Source organism: Pteronotus mesoamericanus, unplaced genomic scaffold (genome assembly GCF_021234165.1).
Source record: "Pteronotus mesoamericanus isolate MK-2021 breed Mesoamerican mustached bat unplaced genomic scaffold, CSHL_Meso_final contig_20, whole genome shotgun sequence".
In the NCBI taxonomy this organism is placed as follows: domain Eukaryota; kingdom Metazoa; phylum Chordata; class Mammalia; order Chiroptera; family Mormoopidae; genus Pteronotus; species Pteronotus mesoamericanus.
In genome coordinates this window covers 75,004,614-75,029,780 of record NW_026555085.1, presented here as the reverse complement: position 1 = coordinate 75,029,780, position 25,167 = coordinate 75,004,614, and the positions used below count along the sequence as shown (strand labels likewise).

The window sequence follows — 25,167 nt, the reverse complement described above, 5'->3', positions numbered from 1 at the left end:
TTCTGGAAACAATTTTTCCTCATGAAGAAAGGATACATATGACTTGGGTAAGAAAGGATAAACTTAAGCATAAATTCTCCCCAGAGTTCTGGGTAATCTGTTTTGTTACTTTACTTGAGACCTTGGTTAGAGTCAGTATTAAGTTTTAAGTCAAGTAATAAATTTACATTCGCACAAATATCGAGATCTACAGTGGGATCCTTGCTTCAAAGGACAGCCAGAAATAAAAAAACAAAACTAAAACAAAAAAACTTCCTTGAGCCCGGTTTAAAAACTTCCGGTAATCTAATAGTTACAAATCAAAGTGTGCTTAATGTACAGATAAGAATGTCATTATGTAGGAGTTGGTTAGGGGTGAAATAGCTCAGGTCTCACTCTAAAAAAAAATTAGTCTGTAGTTTAAAAAGATATGAGGTGGTTCCTGATTGTTAATCTTGAAAATCATTGATCATTGATCAGGTGGCCTACTGCTCAGATTTTTTCCCTTGTGCTTGCTGTCGCCGCAGAGCAGAGGGCTGGCCATGAGAGATGTTGATTCCATTACCCATGCAATGGTGGAATAGAAGGGAACACCTCCAGCACCTCTATTTGCTGGAGCTAGGCAGTTACAGAAATCCATTCTATTACCATTTAATTTCATTCCAACAAGTATTTTTCATATGCCTGTCATTTCCTTTGATCTTGGGAATGAATATAAAATGATTCCTCTATTGAAGATGAGACAGTTAAGGAAACAAATAATTAAAATATATTAATAAGAGCAACCTGTATTTATTTTATGATGTATCAAATAGTCTCTTCATAGACATCTAAAATGCTCTTAATTCCTCACCGCACTGTGGTACCTCAAGGGTACACATCCTCCTGAATAACAATGATGACATATGGCCTTTTAAGAAGTTGCAGTTTAGTAGGAGATATGGAAATGTATGTAAATATAATACAGTGTGAAAAGTAATATATATTTATGGAGTTATGGGAAGATAGTTACCATTTTTTCTTTATTCTTCTTTATTTACCATTTTTCTTTATTCTTGTTTACATCATTTTATTTTAATTCAGTAATGTGTAGTTCATTTGACAATTACATCTGTATCTGACAAGCAACATATGCTGACCTTAGAAGTTAAAATAGGTGGCCTTTCTACTGTATTCCCTTGAAGAGTTTATGTAAAATTGATATTACAACATTCTTAAGTGTTTTTAAGAATTCACTAGTGAAGTCATATAGACATGAAGCTTTGTGGTTTTTTCTGCCAAAGGTTTTGATTAATGATTCAATTTCTTTAATGTATAAAAAAGTGTTCAGGTTTTTAATTTATTTCAAGTTGTGTATGTTGCAATAAATTTGCCATTTCATCCTGATCATCAAATACATTAGCTTAACCTTGTTCACAATATACTCTCTCTTGCTAGCTAATCTGTAGGGTCCTTTGTAATATTACCAAAGTACATTATTACTTATTTTCCCCCTTGATCTTTCTTAATAGGTTTTTAAAAATTAGCATTTTTAAAGAAACAATTTAACTTCATTGCTTTTTTTCCTGTTGTATGTTCATTTAGTTCTTTTATCATCTTCATTATAATCTTTTTACTTTTGGAGGTTTCATTTGCTATTTTGTTACTAGCTTCTATTAATGGAAGTTTAGATCATTAATTTTTCAATATTTCTTCTGTTTTAATATCTCTATGTAAAATTATACATTTTACTGTGAAACCCATTTAATTTGTATGCCTAAGATTTTTTCGGTACAAAATATTTTCTAATCTCCATTCCAACCTTTTGGGCCTATATGTTATTTAGAAGTGTTTTGCTTAATTTACAAGCAGTGACAGAGTTTTTGTTTGTTTGTTTGTTTTAGCTTTATTTCAGTTGTCAGAGAACACTTGCTGCATAATTGCAAATCATTCTATATTTTGAGAATTCTATGTTTGGGATCATTGTATAATTGAATTTTCTATATACCTTTGAAAATATGTGTACTTTTATTTTTTGGTGTAGTGTTCTAATATGTCAATTAAGTTTTTAATTGTGTGAAACTGATATTCTATCTTTTTTGAATTTTGATCTGATTGATGTATTCAAGGAAGAGTATTAAAAATCACTGTGATTGGCTATCTCTCCCTTTAATTCTGTTTTTATTTCATATATTTTGAAGTTAAAATCTTTTATTTGGTTAATACTAATTGCATTATCTTCAAGTAGATTGACTTAAATCATTTATCTTTAGTAATGCTTCTTGCTTTAAACACTACTTTGTCTGATATTATAATTATTACACAATTTTTTGGTGTGTATTTACATGGTATATCTTTTCTACTTTTCCTAACTTTTAAATTTAAATCCTTGTACTTAAGATGTATCTCTTATAGACAATATGCAGTTGGGTGTTATGTCTTTAGACTAAAAATCTTAATTTTTAACTGAAGTATTTAGTTTATTTATATTTAATGTAATTATCAATATATTTTTTAATATGGTGTCTCCCTAGATATTTTTTCTTGTTACCTCCCTGTTTTTTGTTAGTTTTCTCATTTCTTAGATTTATTTGGATTAATCAATTATTTATATTATTTATTTTTTTATCCATAGTTGGGTTTTGGTATATATGCTTTCCTTTAGTCACTACTCAAGAAATTATTAATTCTTGACATATTATAATCCATTATAAATATTATCTTTACCATTTCCATGATAATTTTAGAAACTTAGAATGCTTTGACTACTTTCTGCCTTTTGTGCTATTGTAACCATGCCCTTTAGTTTTGTACACAAATTCCAAAAGACTAATATTATAGTTTTGTAATTTTTTTACTTACATATCTATCTTTCTTTCCTTGAAAATTTATTTTTCTCTCAGGGATTTTTTTGCCTTCTGCCTGAAGGACTTCCTGTAGTATTTCTTTCAGCTCATGTTTGCTAGTAATGAATTATCTTAGTTCTTATTTACTGAAAGTACATTTACTTCACCTTTATTGCTGAAGAATATTTTTGCAGAGCATGGTATTCTAGGTTGCAACTTTCAGAGCACTTTAAAGGGGACATTCAATTGCCTTCTAGATTTATTGTTTCTATTGAGAGGTCAATTGTCAATCTTTTTGTTGTTCCTTTAAATGCAATAGGTCTTTTACCTATAATGGCTTTTTAAGATTTTCTCTTTGATTTTGATTTTGAAAACTGCTACTAGTTTATACTTGGATGTGGTTTTCTTGGTACTTATTCCACTTGAGATCTGAAAGTCATCTTGAATCTGCGGGTTGATGTATTTAATCATTTTTGAAAAATTATCTGTCTTTATTACTTCAGACATTGCTTCTGTACTATTTCATCTCTTTTTCCTTCTGGGAATTCAGTTATTTTTATATTGAACCTCTGGCAGAGCCCCATATGTTTCCAGTATTCTTTTCTATATTTTTATTCTTCCTTTATTTGTTTGTTAACCTCTGCGGTTCAGTTTGGATATTTTCTATTGACCAATCCTCCAGTTCACCAATCTTCTCTTCTTATCTTCAAAATCTACTATCAAACACATCTAATAAATTCTTAACTTTAAATATAAGTTTCAGTTCTAAAATTTAACTTGTTTCTACAGATCCCAACTTAAAGAGTGTAAATTCTTAATCTTTCAATATATTATCTCCAATTTTCCCATGATTTTCTTCAACATATTGTTTTTCTTAAAATCCTTATTATAATTAAAAATAATAATAATACCTGAATCATATGTTAGTCTGTCTCAATCCTCAATTATCCATTCTTTTCTTCACTTTTAGTAATGAGGTTCTCTCTTTAGCATGTGTAAGAATATTCCATTACCTGGTGTTATACACAAAAATAAACTGTAAAGATCTAAGCAATGCCATCTTTCTCTTGAGATGTTTTTCTTTCCTTTCTTTTTCTTTTCGACTGTACAGATAAAGCAATGTCTGATCAGCTTATTTCAAGCAAGGACTGTGCTGAGTTGAACCTGGATTTTAGCCCTGGTAATGTTTACTGTTGTTTGCCCCATCTCAATCTTCAGGTTTCTCAATTGTAAGTATAGCTCATTCTGCACATCTTGTTTACTATCGACAATGCCTATTTTGCAACACTATTTTTTTTACTCTGTTTTTTAGTCTTTTAATTTATATGTTGGGCCTTACACAAAATCCACCAAATGCTCTTAGAAGAAAATTACCCATGTGCTTTAGGTCTTCTTCCACAAAGCCATGTAAATTTATACATATTCCAGAAATACATTTCTATGTGTTCAAAGCCTGGATCCTTAGCCTCCTGCCCCAAACAGAATCTGCAAATGCCCCCAGGATATGGCATCTTTAAAGGGTCAGCTCATCTCTTTGGGACATTTAACTTTCCAAAGTATCATTACGTCAGCAGACCTTTACGGTTTTTGACTTTTTGACATCTGAAGTTCATTATACACACATGCACAAACACTGTATTTTTAAAAACCTATTTTGTGCCTCACCCAGATCAATCTATAAAGGTTTCTGTAACACCCCTCCCACCCCCAACATGATGCAGGATGTCTCCCTATCCTTACAGTGAATGACAGGTTTTATCTTCTTTCTGTCTTATATTTGCAAGACAGCAATTTTAGTCCCCAAAGCTTAAATAAACCACATTTCTACATGACTTTGTGATATATCAACTTTTTAAAATAAATATTTATATCTAAATCACTGAAACAGCTATTCAAATTATTCAAAAACAGCAGCTTTCTCGAAGTAGTTATTAAATGTGCTCATTATGAAACATATATATCACTAGGTATAATTAATTGCTTTAGGTTGTGTTTAACTAGATAAGTTTCTGATAATATAATCAAGCCTAAAGAATACATACCTGAATTCAAGGGGTAAAAACAAATTGGGTGTTTTAAGTGTAAAATAATCCCTTGGTTATTCCTTCATGCTTTGTAAATTTATTGCTTCCTTTCTAAAGAATGGTGCATCATACACTAATGGTGTCCCATAAATTACAAAAGTAGAAGCTGAGTTCTCAAAATAGTTATATGAAGAAAGTGTTAGTATATAATTTCAGTCTAAGAGCAATTTACAATTCTGTCACATCCAATACAGTACAGGATTTTACAGATACAGAAGACCACTACATTTTTTCCTGTGTGTTGCTATTAAAAAATTATTTAATAAATTTCACATCCCAGGTGATGAACCTAATGGGTAAATTACCACCTTATACATGTTTTCCTTCTAACTACTATGCACTTTGAAGTTAAAATTTACTACAGAGCAAATAGCAGATCTCTCTGCAAAATAACTCCGTTCAGTTGATAGCTGGAATTAGTTACAATTTCTTTCTAGTTGACATGTGAGCAACAAAATTAATCACAACTGTCCAAAAATAAAAACCACAAAAGAAAATAAAACTATTTACATGAGGAATTCTAAAACCTATTAATTCAATAGACATGGAATGCTCAAAGGCAACTGCCTACAAAGTTAGCAGATACTTTTGAGTTACAAACTAATGTGAACTATGTTTCCTTAACAGGAGATCTATTAAAATATCAACCATAAAGGTAACACACTACATGATGCAGTAGGATGTTTACTTATAACACTAATATCTAAGTTATTAATGTAAACAATGTGGAAATAAGTATCATACAATGTGTATGTTTATTCGTTGCTATCATTTGTATACTACGTTCCCATTAATTTAACTGAGATATAATATTTTAAAGCAGTTTCTCTGATGGGTTAGTTTTATTTTTCCTTAAATGTTATGAGGATAATAATTAAAATATATTCATAGATACTTTAATAATGTTTTATTTTCACAGATTTTTCAATGGAGAAAATATGTTAACTACACAGCTACGTGTACAAAGAAAACTGAAGATCAAACAGGTCAGTCCTGTGTATCATATTATTGTAATTAAGCCATTTCATTACTGAATGTACACACTGGGTTGGTTAATGACTCTAATCTCTGTTTTGCTCATTAGTACAAGGTAAATAGTTTAGGAAAACAAAGTAAAACAAAACCAGAAAAGACACTGTGGAAAATGACCACACAACGTTCTAAACTCTAAGCGGGGGTGACCAACCTGTGGCCTGGGGACTGCATGCGGCCCAGGATGGCCATGAATGCAGCCCAACAGAAAATTGTAAAAATACTGAAAACATTATGATTCTTTTTTGTTTTCATTAGTGTCTTTGTATTTGATGTGTCGCCTAAGACTACTATTCTTCTTCCAGTGTGGCCCAAAGATGGGCCACAAAGGTTGCACACCCCTGCGACAGGTAATTAAAGATTGCCTTAATATTCTTGCCAATATTCATTATGAAGGATTTATGATTTACAAAATATTTTATGAAAATAAACATTTCTTTTACATATATATGACAACAGACTTTCTTACCTGATTCAGTTTCTTCTATTTCTCCCCCAGCCTCCAAAAAACTGACCCATTCATATGGCCAAACTATTTTATTTTTTAGTGGGATTGAGAAAAAATTGTTTATATTCTGTAATCTAAGTATTATCAGCAGTTTCTGGAGTCCAATTTTGAGTTTTCATAGACCTGCACATTTTTCAATCACCACTGCTTCTTCCTGTCACTGTGTTACTTGAAGAATGTGAGGCAGTTGCAGAAGCTAAAGAATTAAATGGTGTAAATACGCCTTTCTCAAACCCTTTGAGTAGAAAAGGAAGGAAAAACCTGATACAGATAACTATTATAACTTTGCCCTTTATGAGTTTTTTAAGATTATTTGTTAAAAATATTAAATTTTCATGTGCTCTGCAGAGCCTAGCATTGGTTTATAAGATGAAAAGAAAAGAAATATTATTAACTGCTGCTTTGCCAAGGGATAGTCATTACCTGCCTATGTGCATTAGAAGAATTTTTAGTCATTTGGGTTGCAACTGTCTTAAACCGTAATGTTTTAGGATGTACCCTCGCTGTGGTTTCTGTGCCCATGTCCAAGGTCATGAGATCACAAGCTTTATTTTGTGCCTGCAGCTATCACGTGGAGCAGGGAACACAATTACTGAACATTTGTGCAGGCTGCTAGCTCAAATCTCTCTCTCTTTCTCCTTCTCTCTCCTTTTATATTAAACAAACTGATCTGCTAGATCATTTTACTCAGCCAATATGCCTGAATAAATGCCTTCCAATTTTTGAGGTGATTATTTAAAATTAAAAACATCATTAAAAGTCATTCTAGTGTAGAATTTCATTGAATGCAGTAGATTATAGAGCAGCGGAGATGTATAAGATTGGGTAATGAATTCAAGTCCTTGGAAAGTGTGTATTCCTTTTCTGGCACAGACACAGCAGCAGTCCTGTCTGTCCTTCCTAGAGCCACCTGAACAATTCCTTTTCATTGGTCACAGCATCGTTGGAAAGGACTGCCTGCCGCCCAGAGTGTGGAGGACAATGCACTACAAGAATCACAGAAATGCTTCTATCAGGTCAGATAAGCACCCCTGAAGATGCTCCGAGTGCTTTATAAAACTCTGTACGCTAGGTTATCAATGTGTGTTACTAATACACCCATCACCCACCCTGCAAAATAGAAAGTCCTGCAAAGGCAATTCCTGGTGACTTTACAGCTCATTTTTCCCCCCTTTTAAAGCAGGTTATCTTCTCTGGGTTTTTAAAATGTCAACATCTCTGCAGGGTCTTCCTGCTCCAGCAAAGGACAGGTGAAAGAACATTTTACAATTTGTTTTTTTAAAGTTAATATGAAGAAGTACAAGCTTGCAATCCTCTCATGCATCTCAAGAAATATACACTACTACTTTGAATGGATTAGCTCATTCTACTTACTTGGTGTTAATTGCATTCCAAAAGAAGAAGGATGCTGGTTTTAGAGATCACATTATTTAAACAGTAAAGGCATTCATGAAGGAAATGGAATAGTGACACACATACTCAAAAACAAGCATACACACACTCACATGAGGACAGCACAAAATAAACTTAATGAAAAAGCAAGTATGATAAATCTTCTATAGATTTTTTTTAGAATAAACTGTTTATTCATTTATATAATAAAGTACATACCTTTGGTAACAATTTTACTTAACCAAAATCCATTAATTGTTCAAATTACTGCATTGCTATTTGGACCCAACAGGAATATCTTTAGAAGAGTAATAAAGTAAGTAACTTAAACTTCAAGGTTTTTTCTCTAAACATTTCCCACTCTGCTTCAGATATCTCTAATCAGTCAATGTTTTAGAAGTCTACAGCATGATCACTATAATAATCAATATTTCACATTCATTTTGCTTAAAAATGAAAATACATTTTTGTGACACACTGAAACATTTCTTGATGATAGAAATGCAGAGATATACACCAGGACACCTTTCAATTTACCTTCTTTCAAAGTACATGTAAGTAACAAAAAAAGGGTGAAACTCTGCCTTACTTTGGAAAAGGTTTATTAACACACTACTGAGGACTCAGGCAAATCAGATAGCAAATTACCTTTGAGAGGTCCCCCGCCTCCAAATAGAAGCAGATAACAAACACATTCCATGTAACCCAGAGGACTAGCCAAACAGCATACTGTAGAGAAGCAAGAGAGAAAAAAAACATAATTAGTTTTGAATCAGCTGAGTAAGATTTAAATAGAATTTGAACTTTTGAACACTCTAATCTTAAGATTAGTGGAAATATTGCTTCTTTCTAGGGAACAGAATGCGATTTATATTTATCTCTTGATATTTTTCTCACTGTATGGACTCACAGTATTATAGCTCAAATTTGCTGAAGAATAATTTTCAGATTTTTAGAGAAATAGTAGCCTACATTCTGTTTTAAGGGGCAATGATTATGACTTCCAGATATCTAAAAAATGGGATGCTCCAAGAGAAGTATCAAATACAACCCATCAAAGGGAACTCCTATCTTTCTTTAGCAAAATCAAACCATGTATAACATACAACTTTTCTCTAAATTATTTGGGGTCATCCTCAAACAGTTCTATTTCTGTCCCATCTAATCAGCTCTCTCTTCTTGTCATTTCCCTCTTCACCATCTTATTTTATCTTCTAACAGTCTCCGATTACAGTGACCTCTAGCTATTACCTTAATTTTATTCTGTTTCCTATTTATTGTGCCTTCTTCACTATTACTTTTTCTTACTAAGACATTGTTCTGACCAGTTAGTCAACTAAAATTGTTTAAGCATCTAGAAAGCAACACATTAGAAAGATATTGAGGATATAAAGACCAATAATAAATTCCCCCTGAAATTAAGTCAAGTTGTGAAGGCAGATAAAAAAGATGATTATTATATAAAAATCATACAAAAATAGTTTGAGTACAAGCAAGGAAGATGGGAGACATGTATAACATTCTGAGAAAGCTTAACAGAAGAGGTGCAACACCTTCCACAAGAGGTGAATCAAGTGAACTTACGAGTTTTACCAAATAAAAATGTGGGGAGGGGGTTGGAAGGACTCTGACGGAAGGCTACTGTAAACAAAGAATACAGTTGATGTGAATTTCAAAAAGTGGAACAAAAGGATATCAAGTCATTTATCTGATAAATGAACACCAATGGCTCCCATTCTTTATATAATCAGTTCTAAAATCTTTATTTTGTAGTTCAAGGACCTCTGTGATCTTGTACCATGTTATATTTTTCAAACACATTTGATTTAACCTCTCAAGTCATCATGGCTTTAAAATGTATTGGATTACTTGCTGTTCCATGTACATGGAAAGCTATTTGCTACCGCTGTGCCTTTGTATTTATTATTCCTTTATGCTTCAACAATTTTTTTTATCCCCTAGGTACTTTTCTTAACACCTATCAATATTTTTTATTTTTCTTCAAAGGTCAATTTAAATATAGCTTCCTGAATTATATCCAATTGGAATTGGCTTAGTTTTGCAAATCCAGTAAGATCCAGTAAGCACTCCAGTAAGATCTTGCTTGATCTGATGTCATTCCAAATGCCTTATATCTATTTGCACAAATTCACTGAGAAAAGGGATCATTTAAAAATGTAAATTTATGTCTCTAATTTGTTAACTTGCTGCTTTGTACAAAATAGGTACTAAGAAAATATTTTGTAAGTCAATGACTGAATGAGGAGTAACATGGAAAAAATCTTGGAGTTTTCAAATTGCAGAACCTCTTTTCCCCTCTCAGGCCTGGTTTTTATGTGTATACTGGGATTACTCATGTAGTTTGTGGACTGAGAGGCCTATGTGATGAGCTGATGTAATAAATAATAATGACTCAGCTGATTTCCAGGTGATGGGTTCATTTAACTGCTGTACAATTGCAATGCTCAGTGAGACTAAAGTAAGGGCAAAACTAAATGGTCCAAGACAAAAGAAGAGATGTGAGAGGCTTTTTGAGTTGAGGGCTGGGGACTAGAAATCAGGAAGCTGCTGGCTGCAGCAAAGATCTCAATTCTAGCACAGAGATCTCAAGAGACATCAAAGTTTGTTCAGCATCAGGAAGTATAAATTCATTTTACAAAATTTTTTTTTTAAAACTAAAATCTAAACTTATTCAACTGTCTTGAAGATATGGATTTTAGCTTAGAAATATAGTGAATTACTGGGTCCTACTTTAAGGATAAGAAGGCTAAATAAAAAAAGTGCCTAGAGGTCCCTGTGACTTGGTTCAAGTGACTAAGAAAAAAAATAAATAAAAGAATGACTGAACAAAATGTTCTATCATGTTTTTTGTTCATGATGACATACTTTCCCCACCTTACTGATAGCAGACACCTAAATAGGCACTATTTACTAAAAGCCAAAAAACAGGATAAGCAAAATATTGATGAGTTGATGAAACACACTGTACTATATATACCAAATTGTTCTGAAATTTTTTCATTGGTAAGGACACTTATGGATGAGGTAAAAGAATGTCAATGCTGGAGCTTTTCTATTTTGCAACTCAAATTATATTTTAAGTTAATTAAATGTTGAAAATATAAAGAATCTGGAAACTTCATTCAGATTAATTTAGACATCACTTACACTTAGTAACTTAGTTTTATATGTAAGTGTAAATTATACTTAGGAAATCAACCCCAAAAATTATGTCTTTGACATCAAAATTAATATTTTTAATGGATGGATAGAGAAGATAATGGGCCAAATGCAAATAAATAGCATATAGAGATTAAGAACTTGAGACTTAAAGTTTAGTTTTCTTGCTTAAGAGCTCTAAGGCTATTTCAAGTCATATTATTTCCCTACACTGCAGTTTGCTCAAATGTGAAGTAGTCTTAGCAACAGAAGTAAATTCACATGGGTTTATATGAGAATCGAATGATAAACTGTTTAAAATAGTCAATGCATGAGTTCTCACTACAGGTTGCCATTTTATTAGACTATATCATCTCATCTCCTTCTGTAAATAATACAACAATGATGCCCAAATTTTTATCTACCTAGGATATTAAAGAATACACATTCTACATAAACTTACAGAAAACATTCTTCCATTAATTACACTTGGCAATCTACACTTGTTTCCTTTGTTTCTCTAATGCAACATATATTTTCCCTAGAATAAGTTCTCCTTTCTGACACACATTAATGCCAGTAACGAAAATGGCATTTTATAAATCAAACCTTTTTCATTTTGTTTCATTAAATGGTAATTTATTATTCCTGATTTACCATGCTATAAAATTATAAAGCATCATCTATATCATATTTTATGAGTTGCTTTTTTATAGTAATAACTAGTAATAGTTTTGTTCACCTTTTTTATCCCTTGTCTTTCAGAGTGGCCCAGAAGGATGTTTTCATTTTATTGTAGACTTCATGACCAACCAGTTAGCTCACATGCACTCTTTCTCATTAAAGATTTGTAGAGATGTCACGGTTAGGTGTGCAGCAATGCTAATAAACACAGAAACCCACACACTGCTATAGAGGGTAATCCTTCATTTGTATCATTATACAAAGGCAGGGCTTTATCTAATTTCACTTTATGTCATTTAACTTTACTCATTAACTTCCATGTAGCCTCTTATGCTGTCTTTCTTCATTTCCTATTTTTTATTATTCTTTCTCATTCTTGCTTTTCTCATTTTAGTAACTAGCACTTATCTAAATCAAATTCCCTTTAACTAGGTTTTACTTAAATATCACCTAAACACTGATGATTTTGCATTCCCTTGTAATTTAGCCTATGAATGATTTTTGTTAATAAACCCTATTGTTCACTCTGCTCAAGAAATTACTCATCATAGTTATTTAAGATTGTAAAGATGTGTACTAACTTCTTCCAAGTTGCCACAGCTAGTTGATGAGATATAATTGACAACGGCTCAGTCTGAGTGTAATTGAAAATGATGTACTGCCTGGGAGAGATGACCTAACAGGATAACAAAATCTCAAGCTTTCCAGACAGCACCTAACTCATAGTTTCTGCTATAAAACTAATTTTTCTTTAGCCTCATCTTTTCTTGTGAAAAATATCTTGTATTTTATGTTTCAGGTAAAAACAATGAGACATCTGTAATGATAGAGAAATCCTACTGTATGATAAAATTCATTCTTTAAGGGTTGATTTATGCAGGTCTAAGTGGGCCATTTAAGAAGCTGATTTAACTTGTGTCTCCAGCTAAATGGTTAACATTATGAACTGAAAAAGGTAATTGAAAATTGAATCATCATGGGTTCCATATTGTATTTGTGGCTGTAATGATGGAATCAAATTAGCTGTGTAAGATAAAAATTAGTTAAGGTTGTCAATCATGATAGGCCAAAATATTGGCCAGATCCAGAGCCACAGTGATATTACATGTCATGGTTCCATAACTAGAATTATGGCTCAAAAGGCTGATAAACATCTGGTTGGAAGATAATGTCATACCTTAACACTTCCAGTGTTTTTCTGCTTCTTTCTGTTAAATAAAGCTGCCTAAAAGTGAGTGTACACACACACACACACACACACACACACTTCCAAATATATATATATGTATATATATATAAATAAATAAAATAAAGTACAGTTAACATATACAAAGCACAAAAATCTTAACATCAGCTTTTCAGGTTCTCATATACACATACACACAGATACAAGTTTTTCATTTTATTCAAATTACATTCAATTCATAAATTAATTTGGGGGAAAATTCCAATCTTTATGGCATTATCTGAATTGTATTAGTGATTTTCTCTTAAACACCACTACAGTTTAGAAAACTATTTTTCAATAATATTACCATAATGCTTGGAAGATGAAAAAAGGTAGTACAATTCAAACACTGGCCACATGATTCCATAAGAGCTTAATTAGAAAAGGAGTTGGGCCAGTGAGCCAGTTCACATTTATTACGAACTAGTAGAATGCAAGTAACCATAACAGATGCTACAGAAAAACATTACAAGATATAACTAACTCACTTGTTCCCTAAAATGATTTATGTTTATCATTGATACGCATTCAATGGAGTCTATGGAAATGTGTTCAGGAATGATTTTTTAGCTAGGGAGGAACAGTGGTATCAGCTCACCAATATCACTGATATGCTTTTAATATAAAAATACTGTAATCAATTCTAACAACTCAGATTGAAGCATTCCTAAGAAACATCATGTTAGCAAGTCATGTCTTAAAACAACCTCATTGAGCAACAGCTTAGAATTATTAACCATGAGGTGTTTTAATCTTAAAAATGAGGGCCTTTTAATAGATATAAATGTATATGTATAAAACAAATATCCCTGGTAAAAATGATTGGACTGTATTCATCTTTTGCTAAAAGTTAATTACATTTTAGCTCAATTTTCCAACTGCAACAACAGTATCATTTAATCTGCCTAGTCATTCTCATCAGATTTCTCATCCATTATCCTGTTATGATAAAAAAAAAAAGAAAGAAGAAAAAGCAAAAGTAGCCAAAATAAAGGAGCTTATTTCCTAATTATTGATCATTTTATGACAGTCTGCCTTATGGTTTAAATCCTATCTTCTAATTCATAAATCCTGTTACATCTACTTCATGCTATAAAAACTTGTCTCTTAAAAGAAATACCTATAAAAATACACTATAACAACTTCTAGTTTGACTAGGGATGATCTGATTAGGTAATCAGCCAGAATCTGATAGGAATTTGATTCTCATCATAGATGATGCTACAGACCTAGAAGAAGGCAGATTTTTACCCTCTCATTTTTACCAATGCTGCTATCATATGCTAAAGCTTCCTTATGATTTTACATTTACTTAGTCATTGTAGAAATTGCATACTTTTTAATTCATTTTAAAATCAGTTTTATGTTTTCTCCCAATTACAGAAATATTATATTATAGAAAATATGTAAAATTTTGAACATCAAGAAAGGAAAATTGGGAAAATAAAATGCTTAATTATAATCACTTGTATTATTTTAATGTATATATTTCCATTATTTTTTCTATAAATATATGTTTCAATCATGTTGTATTTAAATTAAATATCAATCTTGTTCTTATTTTGTTACCTATTTTTTTCACTTGATTAAAAAAGTCTCCTTGAGGAGATCCAAGATGGTAGAGGAGTAAGTAGGAGCTACACTAACCTTCTCCCAGGACCAATCTGTAATTACAACTAAATTGTAGAGAAGTCATCTTGAAAAACCAACAGCACACTAACTGGAGAGAAGCCTCATAACCATGGACAAACAGAAGAAATGACTTCACCACAGTGAGACTAGTAGTGAGTGCAGAGGAGGTGCAGGAGGGCTGGCTGGACTCCCAAGGGTGGCAGCTGATGTTCCGGAGGGATATTTCACCAGCTGGGGGGTTGACCCTCAGAAGTGTGGGGTCTAAACACCAAGCATGGCTCCCCAGTCTATAGTTCCGGAGTTGGAAATGACCCGAGATAAAATCCAGCTGTGAAAAGCAGCAGGGTTTCATTCTGCCAGGTAGAGATTACTGGAGACTCAGCCTCTTTAAAGGCCAATGCATAATATTTCATTTGCAGCCACTTACCCTGGGCTCCCACAGAGGGAGGGCAGAGTGGATTAGAGATGCTTGAGGAGATTCTGGGGTTATTAGCCCTTGGGAGAGAACTGAAGGAACAGCAACCATGATCCCTGTGTTGAGTTACTCCCCCTACTGCAGAAGCCATCTTTCTCAGTCAGAGCACTCCTCTCTGTATGGCATCAGCCTGATGGGTAGCAGTAGCCCCGCCCACAGGAATTACTCTGCCCCACCCTGTAGAACTTAAGCTAGGCTGCTGATTACATCTTGAGGTTATATCACTGACTAGTTTAAGGACTACGGAGGATCTCTGGAAGCTGTATGAGACTTCAGCTGACATTCCCCAGGGCTTGGTGCTGATAAAAGCTGGTCTTGGTGTGCAGCCTGGCTCTTTCTGCACACAAACAGGCCCAGCAGAAGGAGCTACCTGCTGTGGATCACTAATAGCTCCAAATTGGTTGACCGGAGCCAGTCAGAAGCAGAATCTGACAAAGGTCTACTCCAGAGTCTTTGAAGATCTACCTAATACACAGAAACAAATACAAAGAAGCAGCCAAAATGGGAAGGAAAGGAACATACCCCAAAGGAAAAAACAAGAGAATTCTCCAGAAGAACTAGATGAAATTGAGGCAAGCAATTTATCAGACAGAGAGTTTAGAGTAATGATTATAAGACTACGCAACACTATGGAAATGACATGGAAACCATAAAAAATGACCAGTCAGAAAAAAGAAGGCAATATCTGAAGGAATAAAAAATACACTGGAAAGAGTAAAGAGTAGGTTAGATGAAGTAGAGGATTGAATCAGTGATTTGGAAGACAAGGTGGAAAAAATGCCCAGGTAGGGCAGCAAAAAGAAAAAAATAGAATTTAAAAAATGAGGAGAGCTTAAGAAACATTTTGTACAACATGAAATGAAACAACATCTACATCATGGGAACACCAGAAAAAGAAGAAAGTGAGCAAGAGATTGAGAATCTATTTGAAGAAATAGTGACCAAAAGCTTCCCTAATCTGCTAGAAAAAAAAAAAAAGACACAAGTCCAGGAAGCTTAGAGAATCCCAAACAAGTTGGACCCAAAGAGGCATACACTGAGACACATAATAATTAAGGCTTAAAGATAGGGAGAGACTCCTAAAAGCCACAAGAGAAAAGCAGGCAGTTACATACAAGGGAGCACCTATTAGACTGTTGACTGAATTTTCAACAGAAACATTTCACTCCAGAAGGGAGTGGTGTGAAATATTCAAGGTGATGAAAAGCAAGGACCTACAACCACGGCTACTTTATCAAGCAAGGCTAACATTTAAAATTGAAGGAGGAATAAGGAACTTATGAGAAAAGAAAAAGCTAAAGGAGTCCGTTAACACCAAACAAGTACTGTAACAAATGTTAAAGGGCATGCTTAGAAGAGGAGGAGGAGGAGAAGAGAGGAAGAGAGGGAAGAGGAGAAGGAGGAGGAGAAGAAGGAGGAGGAGGAGGAGAAAAGGAGGAGGAGGAGGAGAAGAAGGAGGAGGAGGAGGAGAAGAAGGAGGAGGAGGAGGAGAAGAAGGAGGAGGAGGAGGAGGAGAAGGAGTGAAGAAGAAGGAGAAGAAGAAGCGGGGGGAAGGGAAAGAAAAAACAAACAGGTAGTACAATTCAAACACTGGCCACATGATTCCATAAGAGCTTAATTAGAAAAGAAGTTGGGCCAGTGAGCCAGTTCACTGGCTCTAACACTCTAACAATAAAATGGCACTCATTATGTGTTTATCAATAATCACCTTAAATGTAAATAGCTTAAATGCTCTGTATGCACTTGAAAAGTATGTATGTTCTGCTCCATGTAGCAGAATGGATAAGAAAAGAAGACCCCTATAAATGCTACCTCCAAGAGATATACCTCAGATTGAAAGATACACATAGAAAGTAGGGATGGAAAAAGATATTTCATGCAATTGGAAAGGAGAAAAAAAGCTGGGGTTACAGTACTTATATCCAACAAAATAGACTTTAAAACCAAGGCTAAAGTATGAGACAAAGGAGAACACTGTATAATGTTAAAGGGAACAATCCAACAAGAGGATATAACCCTAGTAAACATTTATGTACCCAACACAGAAGCACCTACATATGTGAAACAAATTTTGATGGACATAAAAGGAGTGACTGACAAAAATACAGTCATAGTCAGGGATTTTAACACCCTATTGACTTCAATGGGTTGATCTTCTAAACAGAAAATCAACAAGGAGACAGTGGCCTTAAATGACACACTAGATCAAATGGATTTAATTGATATCTTCAGGGCATTCGATAGAAAAGCAGCAGAATATACACACTTTTCAAATGGACATGGAACAGTTTCTAGCATGGACCACAAGTTAGGAAACAAAACAAGTCTCAATGCATTTAAGACTGAAATCATATCAAGCATCTTCTCTTACCATCATGCTATGAAACTAGAAATCAATCACAAGAACACTGAAAAACACACAAAGACATGGAAGTCAAATAACACGTTATTAAACAATGAATGGGTCAACAATGAGATCAAGGAAGAAATCAAAAGATAGCTTGAAACATATGAAAATGAGGACACAAAAATCCCAAATCTGTGGGACTTGAGAAAGTAATCCTAAGAGGGAAATTTATAGCATTACAGGCCTATCTCAAAAAATAAGAAAAAGCTCAAGTAAACAGTCTAACTTTACACTTAAAAGAACTTGAAAAGGAACAACAAAGCCCAAAGTGAGTAGAAGAAAGGAAATAATATAGGAGCAGCAATAAATGAAATACAGTAAAAAAAATGTGATATAAAAGAGCAATGAATACAAGAGCTGGTTCTTTGAAAAGATAAACAAGTTGACAGATCTTTAACCAGACTTATCAAGAAAAAAAGAGAGAGGATCCAAATAAATAAAATCAGGAATGAAAGAGGATAAATAAAAACTGACACCCAAGAAATACAAGGAATTGTAAAAAAAAAAACTTTAGAAACAACTATATGCCAATAAACTGGACAACCTGGGTGAAATGGATAAATTCCTAGAAATATACAATCTTCCAAAACTAAATCAAAGAATCTGAATAGATATATTACACCCAGTGAAATTGAAGCAGTAGTCAAAAAACTCCCAACAAACAAAAGCCTTGGACTGGATGGCTTCACAGGTGAATTTTATCAAACATTCCGAGAACTAACACCCTTCCTTCTCAAACTATTTCATAAAATTCAAGAGGAAGGAAGGCTCCCAAACTCATTTTATGAGGATAGCATTTTCCTAATTCCAAAAACCAGATAAAGACACTATAAAGAAAGTACATTATAGGCCAATATCCATGATGAACATAAATGCCAAAATCCTCAACAAAATGTTAGCAAACCAAATATTGCAATGTATCAAAAAGATCATACAGGATGATCAAGTGGGATTTATTCCAGGAATGCAATGTTGGTGCAAGATTCGCAAATCAATAAATGTGATTCAGCACGTAAAAAAATGAAGGATAAAAATCACAGGGTCATATCAATAAATGCAGAAAAAACTTTTGATAAAATCCAGCACCTATTTAGGATAAAAACTCTCACCAAAGTGGGTATAAATGGAACATACATAAACATAATAAAGGCTGTATATGACACCCACTGCTAGCATCCTACTCAATGGGAAATAACTACAAGCATTCTCCTTAAAGTCAGGAAGAAGACAGGGATGCCCACTTATACCTCTCTTATTTAACATAGAACTGGAAGTCCTAGCTATAGCAATCAGACAAGAAGAAGAAATAAAAGGCAGCCAAATTTGAAAGGAAGAAGTAAAACTCTCTTCATATGCAGATGACATGATACTATACATAGAGAACCCCAAAGATTCCACTAGAAACTATTAGAACTGATAAGTGATTTCAGCAAAGTAGGATGATACAAAATCAATATCCAGAAATTAATTCCATTTTTATATACCAATAACAAAATAATAGAAAGAGAAATTAAGAAAACAATGTCATTCACAATTGCTTCTAAAAGAATAAAATACCTAGGAATAAACCTAACCAAGGATGTAAAAGGTCTCTACACAGAGAATAAGACACTGAAGAAATAAGTTAAAGAAGATATAAATAAGTGGAAGCACATACCATGTTCATGAATAGGAAGAATTAACATCATTAAAATGTCCATACTACCCAAAGCAATTATAGATTCAATACATTTCCCATCAAGAGTCCAGTGATGTATTTCACAGAACTAGAAAAAATATTTCAGAAATTCATATGGAACCACAAAAGGCCCAGAATAACAACAGCGATCCTTAGAAAGAACAACGTTGGAGGAATCATGCTACCCTATATCAAACTATTCTACAAGGCCATAGTAATCAAAACAGTATGGTACTGGCATAAAAACAGACACTTAGATCAATGGAACAGAATAGAGAACCCAGAAATAAACCCACACCTCTATAGTCAATTAATATTTAACAGAAGAAGCAAGAAAAATACACTGGGCTAACGATTGTTTTTTCAATAAATATGTTGGGAAAGTTGGACAGCTATATGCAGAACAATGAAACTAGACCATCCTCTTACACTGCACAAAAGAATAAACTCAAAATAGATCAAAGACTTAAATGTTTGACCTGAAAACATAAAAATCCTAGAAGAAGGTATAGGCAGCAAAATCTCAGATATTGCTTGCAGCAATTTTTTATCGGGTATATCTCCCAGGCAAGGGAAACAAAAGAAAAGATAAACAAATGGGGACTTCATCAAACTAAAATGTTTTCCACAGCAAAGGAAATCATCAACAAAATAAAAAGACAGCCTACAGAATGGGAGAACATATTCGCCAATATATCTGATAAGGGGTTAATATCCAAACTTACCCTAAAGAACTCACAAAACTCAACACCAAAAAAACAAAAACCCTATTAAAAAATGGGCAAAAGACTTGAATAGACACTTCTCCAAAGAGGACATACAGATGGCTAATAGACATGAAAAGATGCTCAACATCACTAATCATCAGATAAATGTAAATTAAAACCACAAAACCACCATCTCACACTTGTCAGAATGGGTACATTAATTAATCAACAAACAAGTGCTGGCGAGGATGTGGAGAAAGGAGTACCTTTAGCACTGTTGGTGAGAAGGCAGGTTGGTGCAGCCACTGTGGAAAGCAGTATGGAGATACCGCAAAAAGGTAAAAAATGTATCTGCCATTCGACCCAGTGATCCCACTTCTGAGAATACTTCCAAAGGAACCTAAGACACTAATTCAAAAGAACATAAGAACCCCTATGTTCATTGCAGTGCTATTTATAATTGCCAAGATGTGGAAGTAGCCCAAGCGTCAATCAGTAGATGAATGGATAAAACAACTATAGAACATTTACACAATGGGATACCACTCGCCCATAAAAAAAGAAAATTTGACCCTTTGCGACAGTATGAATGGACCTGGAGAATATTATGCTAAGTCAAATAAGCCAGTCAGAGAAAGACAATATCATATATGATTTCACTCATATGCAGAATGTAATGGTCAAACTGAACTAACAAGGAAAATGGGGACAGACTCAGAGTTGGAAAGCAGGATGACAGCTGGCGGGGGGCAGGTTAGGGAGTGGAGGGATTGAGCAAAAAGGAAAAAGGACTCATGGATGTGAACAACAGTGCAGTGATAGCTGGGGGGAGGGAATATAAAGGGAGTAAATGGTAATGGAAAAAAATAAAATAAAGAATAAATTTTAAAAAGTCTCCTTGAGTATTTGCAACATATATGTCAGTTCAATAAGGCATTATGAGTTATTCAGCTAATTCTCTACTTTTTAACTTTTTTTGTGCTTTTTTTACTGTTCTATTTTGATCAATTTTTTGATCAAAAACAGTATTTAGATACAGTACTTGAATTATGTTTAGGAATAGTTTAGTTTGACATAGTAAATCATACTTTAATATAGTTTGCTTAAATAGAATATTTCTAAGGCAGACTATAAATGTTAGAACATTCAAGGGGCATGATTTTAATGAACATATAAACATGACTATTAAATTTTATGAACTCCAAATAGAAATAGTATCCCTAAAGGCATTTTTTCCTCTTGATGCAAAATGTGGAAAATAATTTCCTTTGAAAAAACAATGATACTCATTCCACATGAAGATACCTATATATGACTAATTTTTTCTTTGTAACATACAAAATATTTTATATGAAGATATTTATAGTTCGATGGCCCTAATACTAGGAGGATCCCACTGAAAAGAGCAGTTTTAGCTAATATGGACCAATCTATAAGGCACAGTTCAACTCAGTGTCCACATGTAAGCAGAAATACATATTTTTTCCCCACAGTGTTCTACACTGGTAACTTTAGTACTTTATAGATTACAAATATTCATTTGGAGATGCTAATACATCTGTAAATGTTTAGTAATTAATTAAAACTACATTATTTTTTTCACCCATCTTAGAAGCACTTTTTTCCCCCTTCAATTTACTGAACAGCTTTTCATTTACTATCTGAAAAGCAGGGCTCAGATCTACTAACCTCAGGATTACTTTTGATAAATTGGATAAAAATGAAAGCAAATCAAAAGCAACTGTTTGAGTTAGATGTGCTGTGGCTGCAAGTAACATAATATTAAACTATAGGTAGTTTAGAGTTTTTAAATCTTTTCTCTTGAAGTCTGGAAGTGGGCTACTGTTGGCTCAATGGCTACAAACTCCCATGGCTCTAGATCTGTACCTGGGAGATTTTCTTTCAAGTCCTCACAGGCACCACATCTGCAGGCAGAGAGGTGCTGAGCAGAAAAGGTCCCTTCGCTTTGCAACACTTTATTCTCAAGCAGGGGTGTGCAGTGGAGAGAAAATCCCAGAAGCACTCAGCAGATTTCTTTACATCTCATTAGGTAAAATTGTGTCTCATGCTTCCTGAACCCAATCTCTGGCAAAGAGGATTAGGATTATTCTAGTTGTTGTAAAGCAATTGTAATTCATCCCCTGGATTTGGGAGAAGATTGGACCTCCCAGAGTGCTTTGCTGGCCATCCAAATATCTGAACAAAACAGGGATTCTGTTAGTAGAGAATGTGTGGGTGTATGTGGGGGGTGTGGATTGGGGGCTGGGGGAGGGTTGCTTGCCCTGCAATCTGTGCACATCCTGATACTTTGTTTTCTTTAATATGTAAATGTAAGCAATTGCTAGCCTTTCTTATGAGTCTTTTTTTTCCTAGAGAAATACCAATACCTTTTCCATACTCAACTAAATATAAAAGTGATTTAGTATCATATGGAAAATAAGTAAAAGATTTCCGATGATCCATGGAGGAAGAGCCTGAATCAGATGGCGTGTCTTACAGTCTGCAAGATTCAATTCAAGGATTATACAACGAAGGAAAATATACATTGTGTTAGACACCTCATTGGAAATGTAAAACATCTATGTCTGGGTAAGAAAGAAAAAAACATTATGGAAATATTAAGAATATTAAAATAAGAAAAATGTGGGCTTTTGAAAGGTCAAAAGTAGAAAGTTAACAATGACATTTCTGAAATTTATGTAAATAGGCTTCACTAATATATGGTAGATGTCTGCTGGTTGAGAATTTTGATTGAGTAAACATAGTCTATTTTTTTTTCTTTTCAAATTAGAAGAATAACTGGTTTCTTTTTCAGAGAGGTTTTATCTATTCTTACCTTTTCTATACACCTAACTGTCTTCTTAGATTCAACACAGTTCTACCAGGTAAATAGCCTTCTGTATACACAAATTATCCTAATTGGGGGATACAGTAAACCTATCAATATGACCTTTAAAAATGTCTACTTGTTTCATTTAAAAACAACCAAATACAGATGCAGGTCAAAATGCATTTGGGGGGTCTTGCCTTAGACTGACATGTTAAGTACACTGTATTCCTCTTGGGTCCTTTGTATGAAATTAGGTTGTAAGTGTGGGCTGAGTATAAAGTTCTTCCAAACATTTAAAACTGAGACAAATGTATTTGAAAAAATAAATTAAAATAAATTAAAAAAATAAAAAAATAAAACTGCTACAAAAATATAATTTCCTAACTTACTTTTGGATAAGAGGATTTCCATCACAATTTTTACTGGGTGATTTTTTTTCCCTACATTAGTAACAATACAGACATTTACCAATATTTCATGTGATATATGTCTTCTGAATTACCTGCCTTCTTGGTTGGATACTGTCAATAGTGAAAGTTTAGTCATACCCTGTCTGGTGAATAGTGCTTGCTAGTGTATTTTGGGCTCCAGTGTTCTGATGGGCTTAGAAACCCATAGAAATAAAACCTCTCAAGGTAACCATATGTTCAAAACTAAATGTTAACAACTCAACCTTAGAGAGAAACTAAAACTTATCAGACTTTTAATTATTTAAATATGTCTTTAAAGACATATGATATAAGTCCGAAGCATTGAGCAGTGAAAGCTTACCCTCAAAAGAGCTAAAATAAATCATCATGGAAAATAAGGATTATTTTATTTTTAAATCAATTTAAAAGGGAAAAAATCTCTTATAAGCACCTAGTCAATACAGGGCATAAATCAGTTTTAAATTATGCATCTTTTGGCTATGCAAAAGATATTCTAAAAATAGTAATATTGACCTATAGAAACATCCTTTTAATTTCATTTATAGTTTTTGAGGACAAAAATGTAAAGTTACAGGCTTCCCTTATTAATTAAGGCCTTTCATTTTAAGTGTAAACTTTGATTCATAAATGAAATACTGATCAACCAGTGTTTTTAATAATTATTTTAGCAGTTTTCTTAAATTTATGTAATTTTATTTCTTAACTGTGGTAGGCAGAATGATTGCCCCCAAAATGTGTCCCACGCTAATCCTTAGAACCTGTGAATATAGTGAGAAGTTGTGTGACTGTGTTAAGCCATAGACATAAAACAGGGACCTTCTTCAGGTTGACCTAACACACAGGGAGATTATCCAAGTGGACCTAATGTAATCACTCTAGTCTTAGAGGCTTAAAAAAGGTAACTTTTTCCAGCTGGTGGCAGAAGGGGACGTCAGAGATGTATAAAGCACTCAAGGCTGAAAACCATCCTAGGCTGCCAGGCAGCAAGGAAAGGGTGACTTTAGTCCTATAATCAAATGGAACTGAGTTCAGCCAACAAGCCAACAACCTGAATGAGCTGGAAGTCAACTGTCCTCCCCTCCTGACCCTACCCCTTGGGACCCAGACAAGAGCACAGGACAGTCACTGTCTTGATTTTTGTCTTAGTAGAGCTTATTAGACCCTAATTAAGGGCAGTACTCAGCCAAGCCCACCTGGGCTTTTGTCCTAAAGAACTATGAGAGAATAAATGATTGTTATTTTAAGCCTCTAAGTTTGCAGTAATTTGTTATGCAACAATATGAAACTAATATATTAATATGGAGGTTTTCAACAGACAGCAGTGTTGTGATGGCCAGAGGGAAGGGGGTGGGGGGCTGGATGGAGGTGGGAAAAAGGAGGGGGATGGGGACACCTGTGATAGTGTCGACAATAAAAATAAAATTAAAAAGTATATTAAAAAGCAAAAAAATAAATGAACGTTCAATTTCTCAGAGAGCCAAGTGTTATAAATACATTGTATATTGAATAGGCTGGATTTAATAGAATCTTTCAAGCTGACTTTTGTCGTATGTATTTCCTTTTCAACTCTAAGACGTTTTGATATATTACCTTAATTTGCCTATACAGATTTCTATAAGTGTAGTTATTAACATCATTTATTTAAATTTATTATTTAACAGAAAGTCATAGCAAGAAGTTTGGAGACCTAGGTTTAAATCCTAACTCTGTAATGAATCTACCTCTGTAATCTGAAAAATATTGGTATTTTCTATCTACTTTTGAAATTAACACTCCTGGACGAATGCAAGGTGATTTTAGTGCTATTAATATTTTTCTGGAGAAGTATATCCTTTTTCACATAACAAGCCTCAGCTGCTGTGCCTATGGGCTAGTCCAATGGTGATAGCAATAAACAGAATATTTTACTCCTAGTGTCAGCCACTAAGTCAATCATTTTTATTGGGAATAATGATTGCAGAGTGATGTCAACCAAAAGCATTGGCACTGGCAAACACGTTTTGTATTATTACACAAGAACTCTTTTATAAAAGATGTAGTCATTATTTCTTAAGGCATATATCTTGAGAAAATTCATCAGGCCCCTAATGGCCACCAGGTAGTTATATTATTTGTA

General features: G+C 33.7%; 1 protein-coding gene across 1 annotated transcript in view; it reads right to left on the bottom strand.

The window, feature by feature from the left end:
- Positions 1–25,167, bottom strand: part of NKAIN2 (sodium/potassium transporting ATPase interacting 2) — an 878,428-nt gene that overhangs the window by 380,956 nt on the left and 472,305 nt on the right. Inside the window, exon 4 of the mRNA XM_054569911.1 lies at positions 8,469–8,549. Coding sequence (XP_054425886.1) covers positions 8,469–8,549 — 81 coding nt within the window. The remainder of the gene's footprint in view (positions 1–8,468; positions 8,550–25,167) is intronic.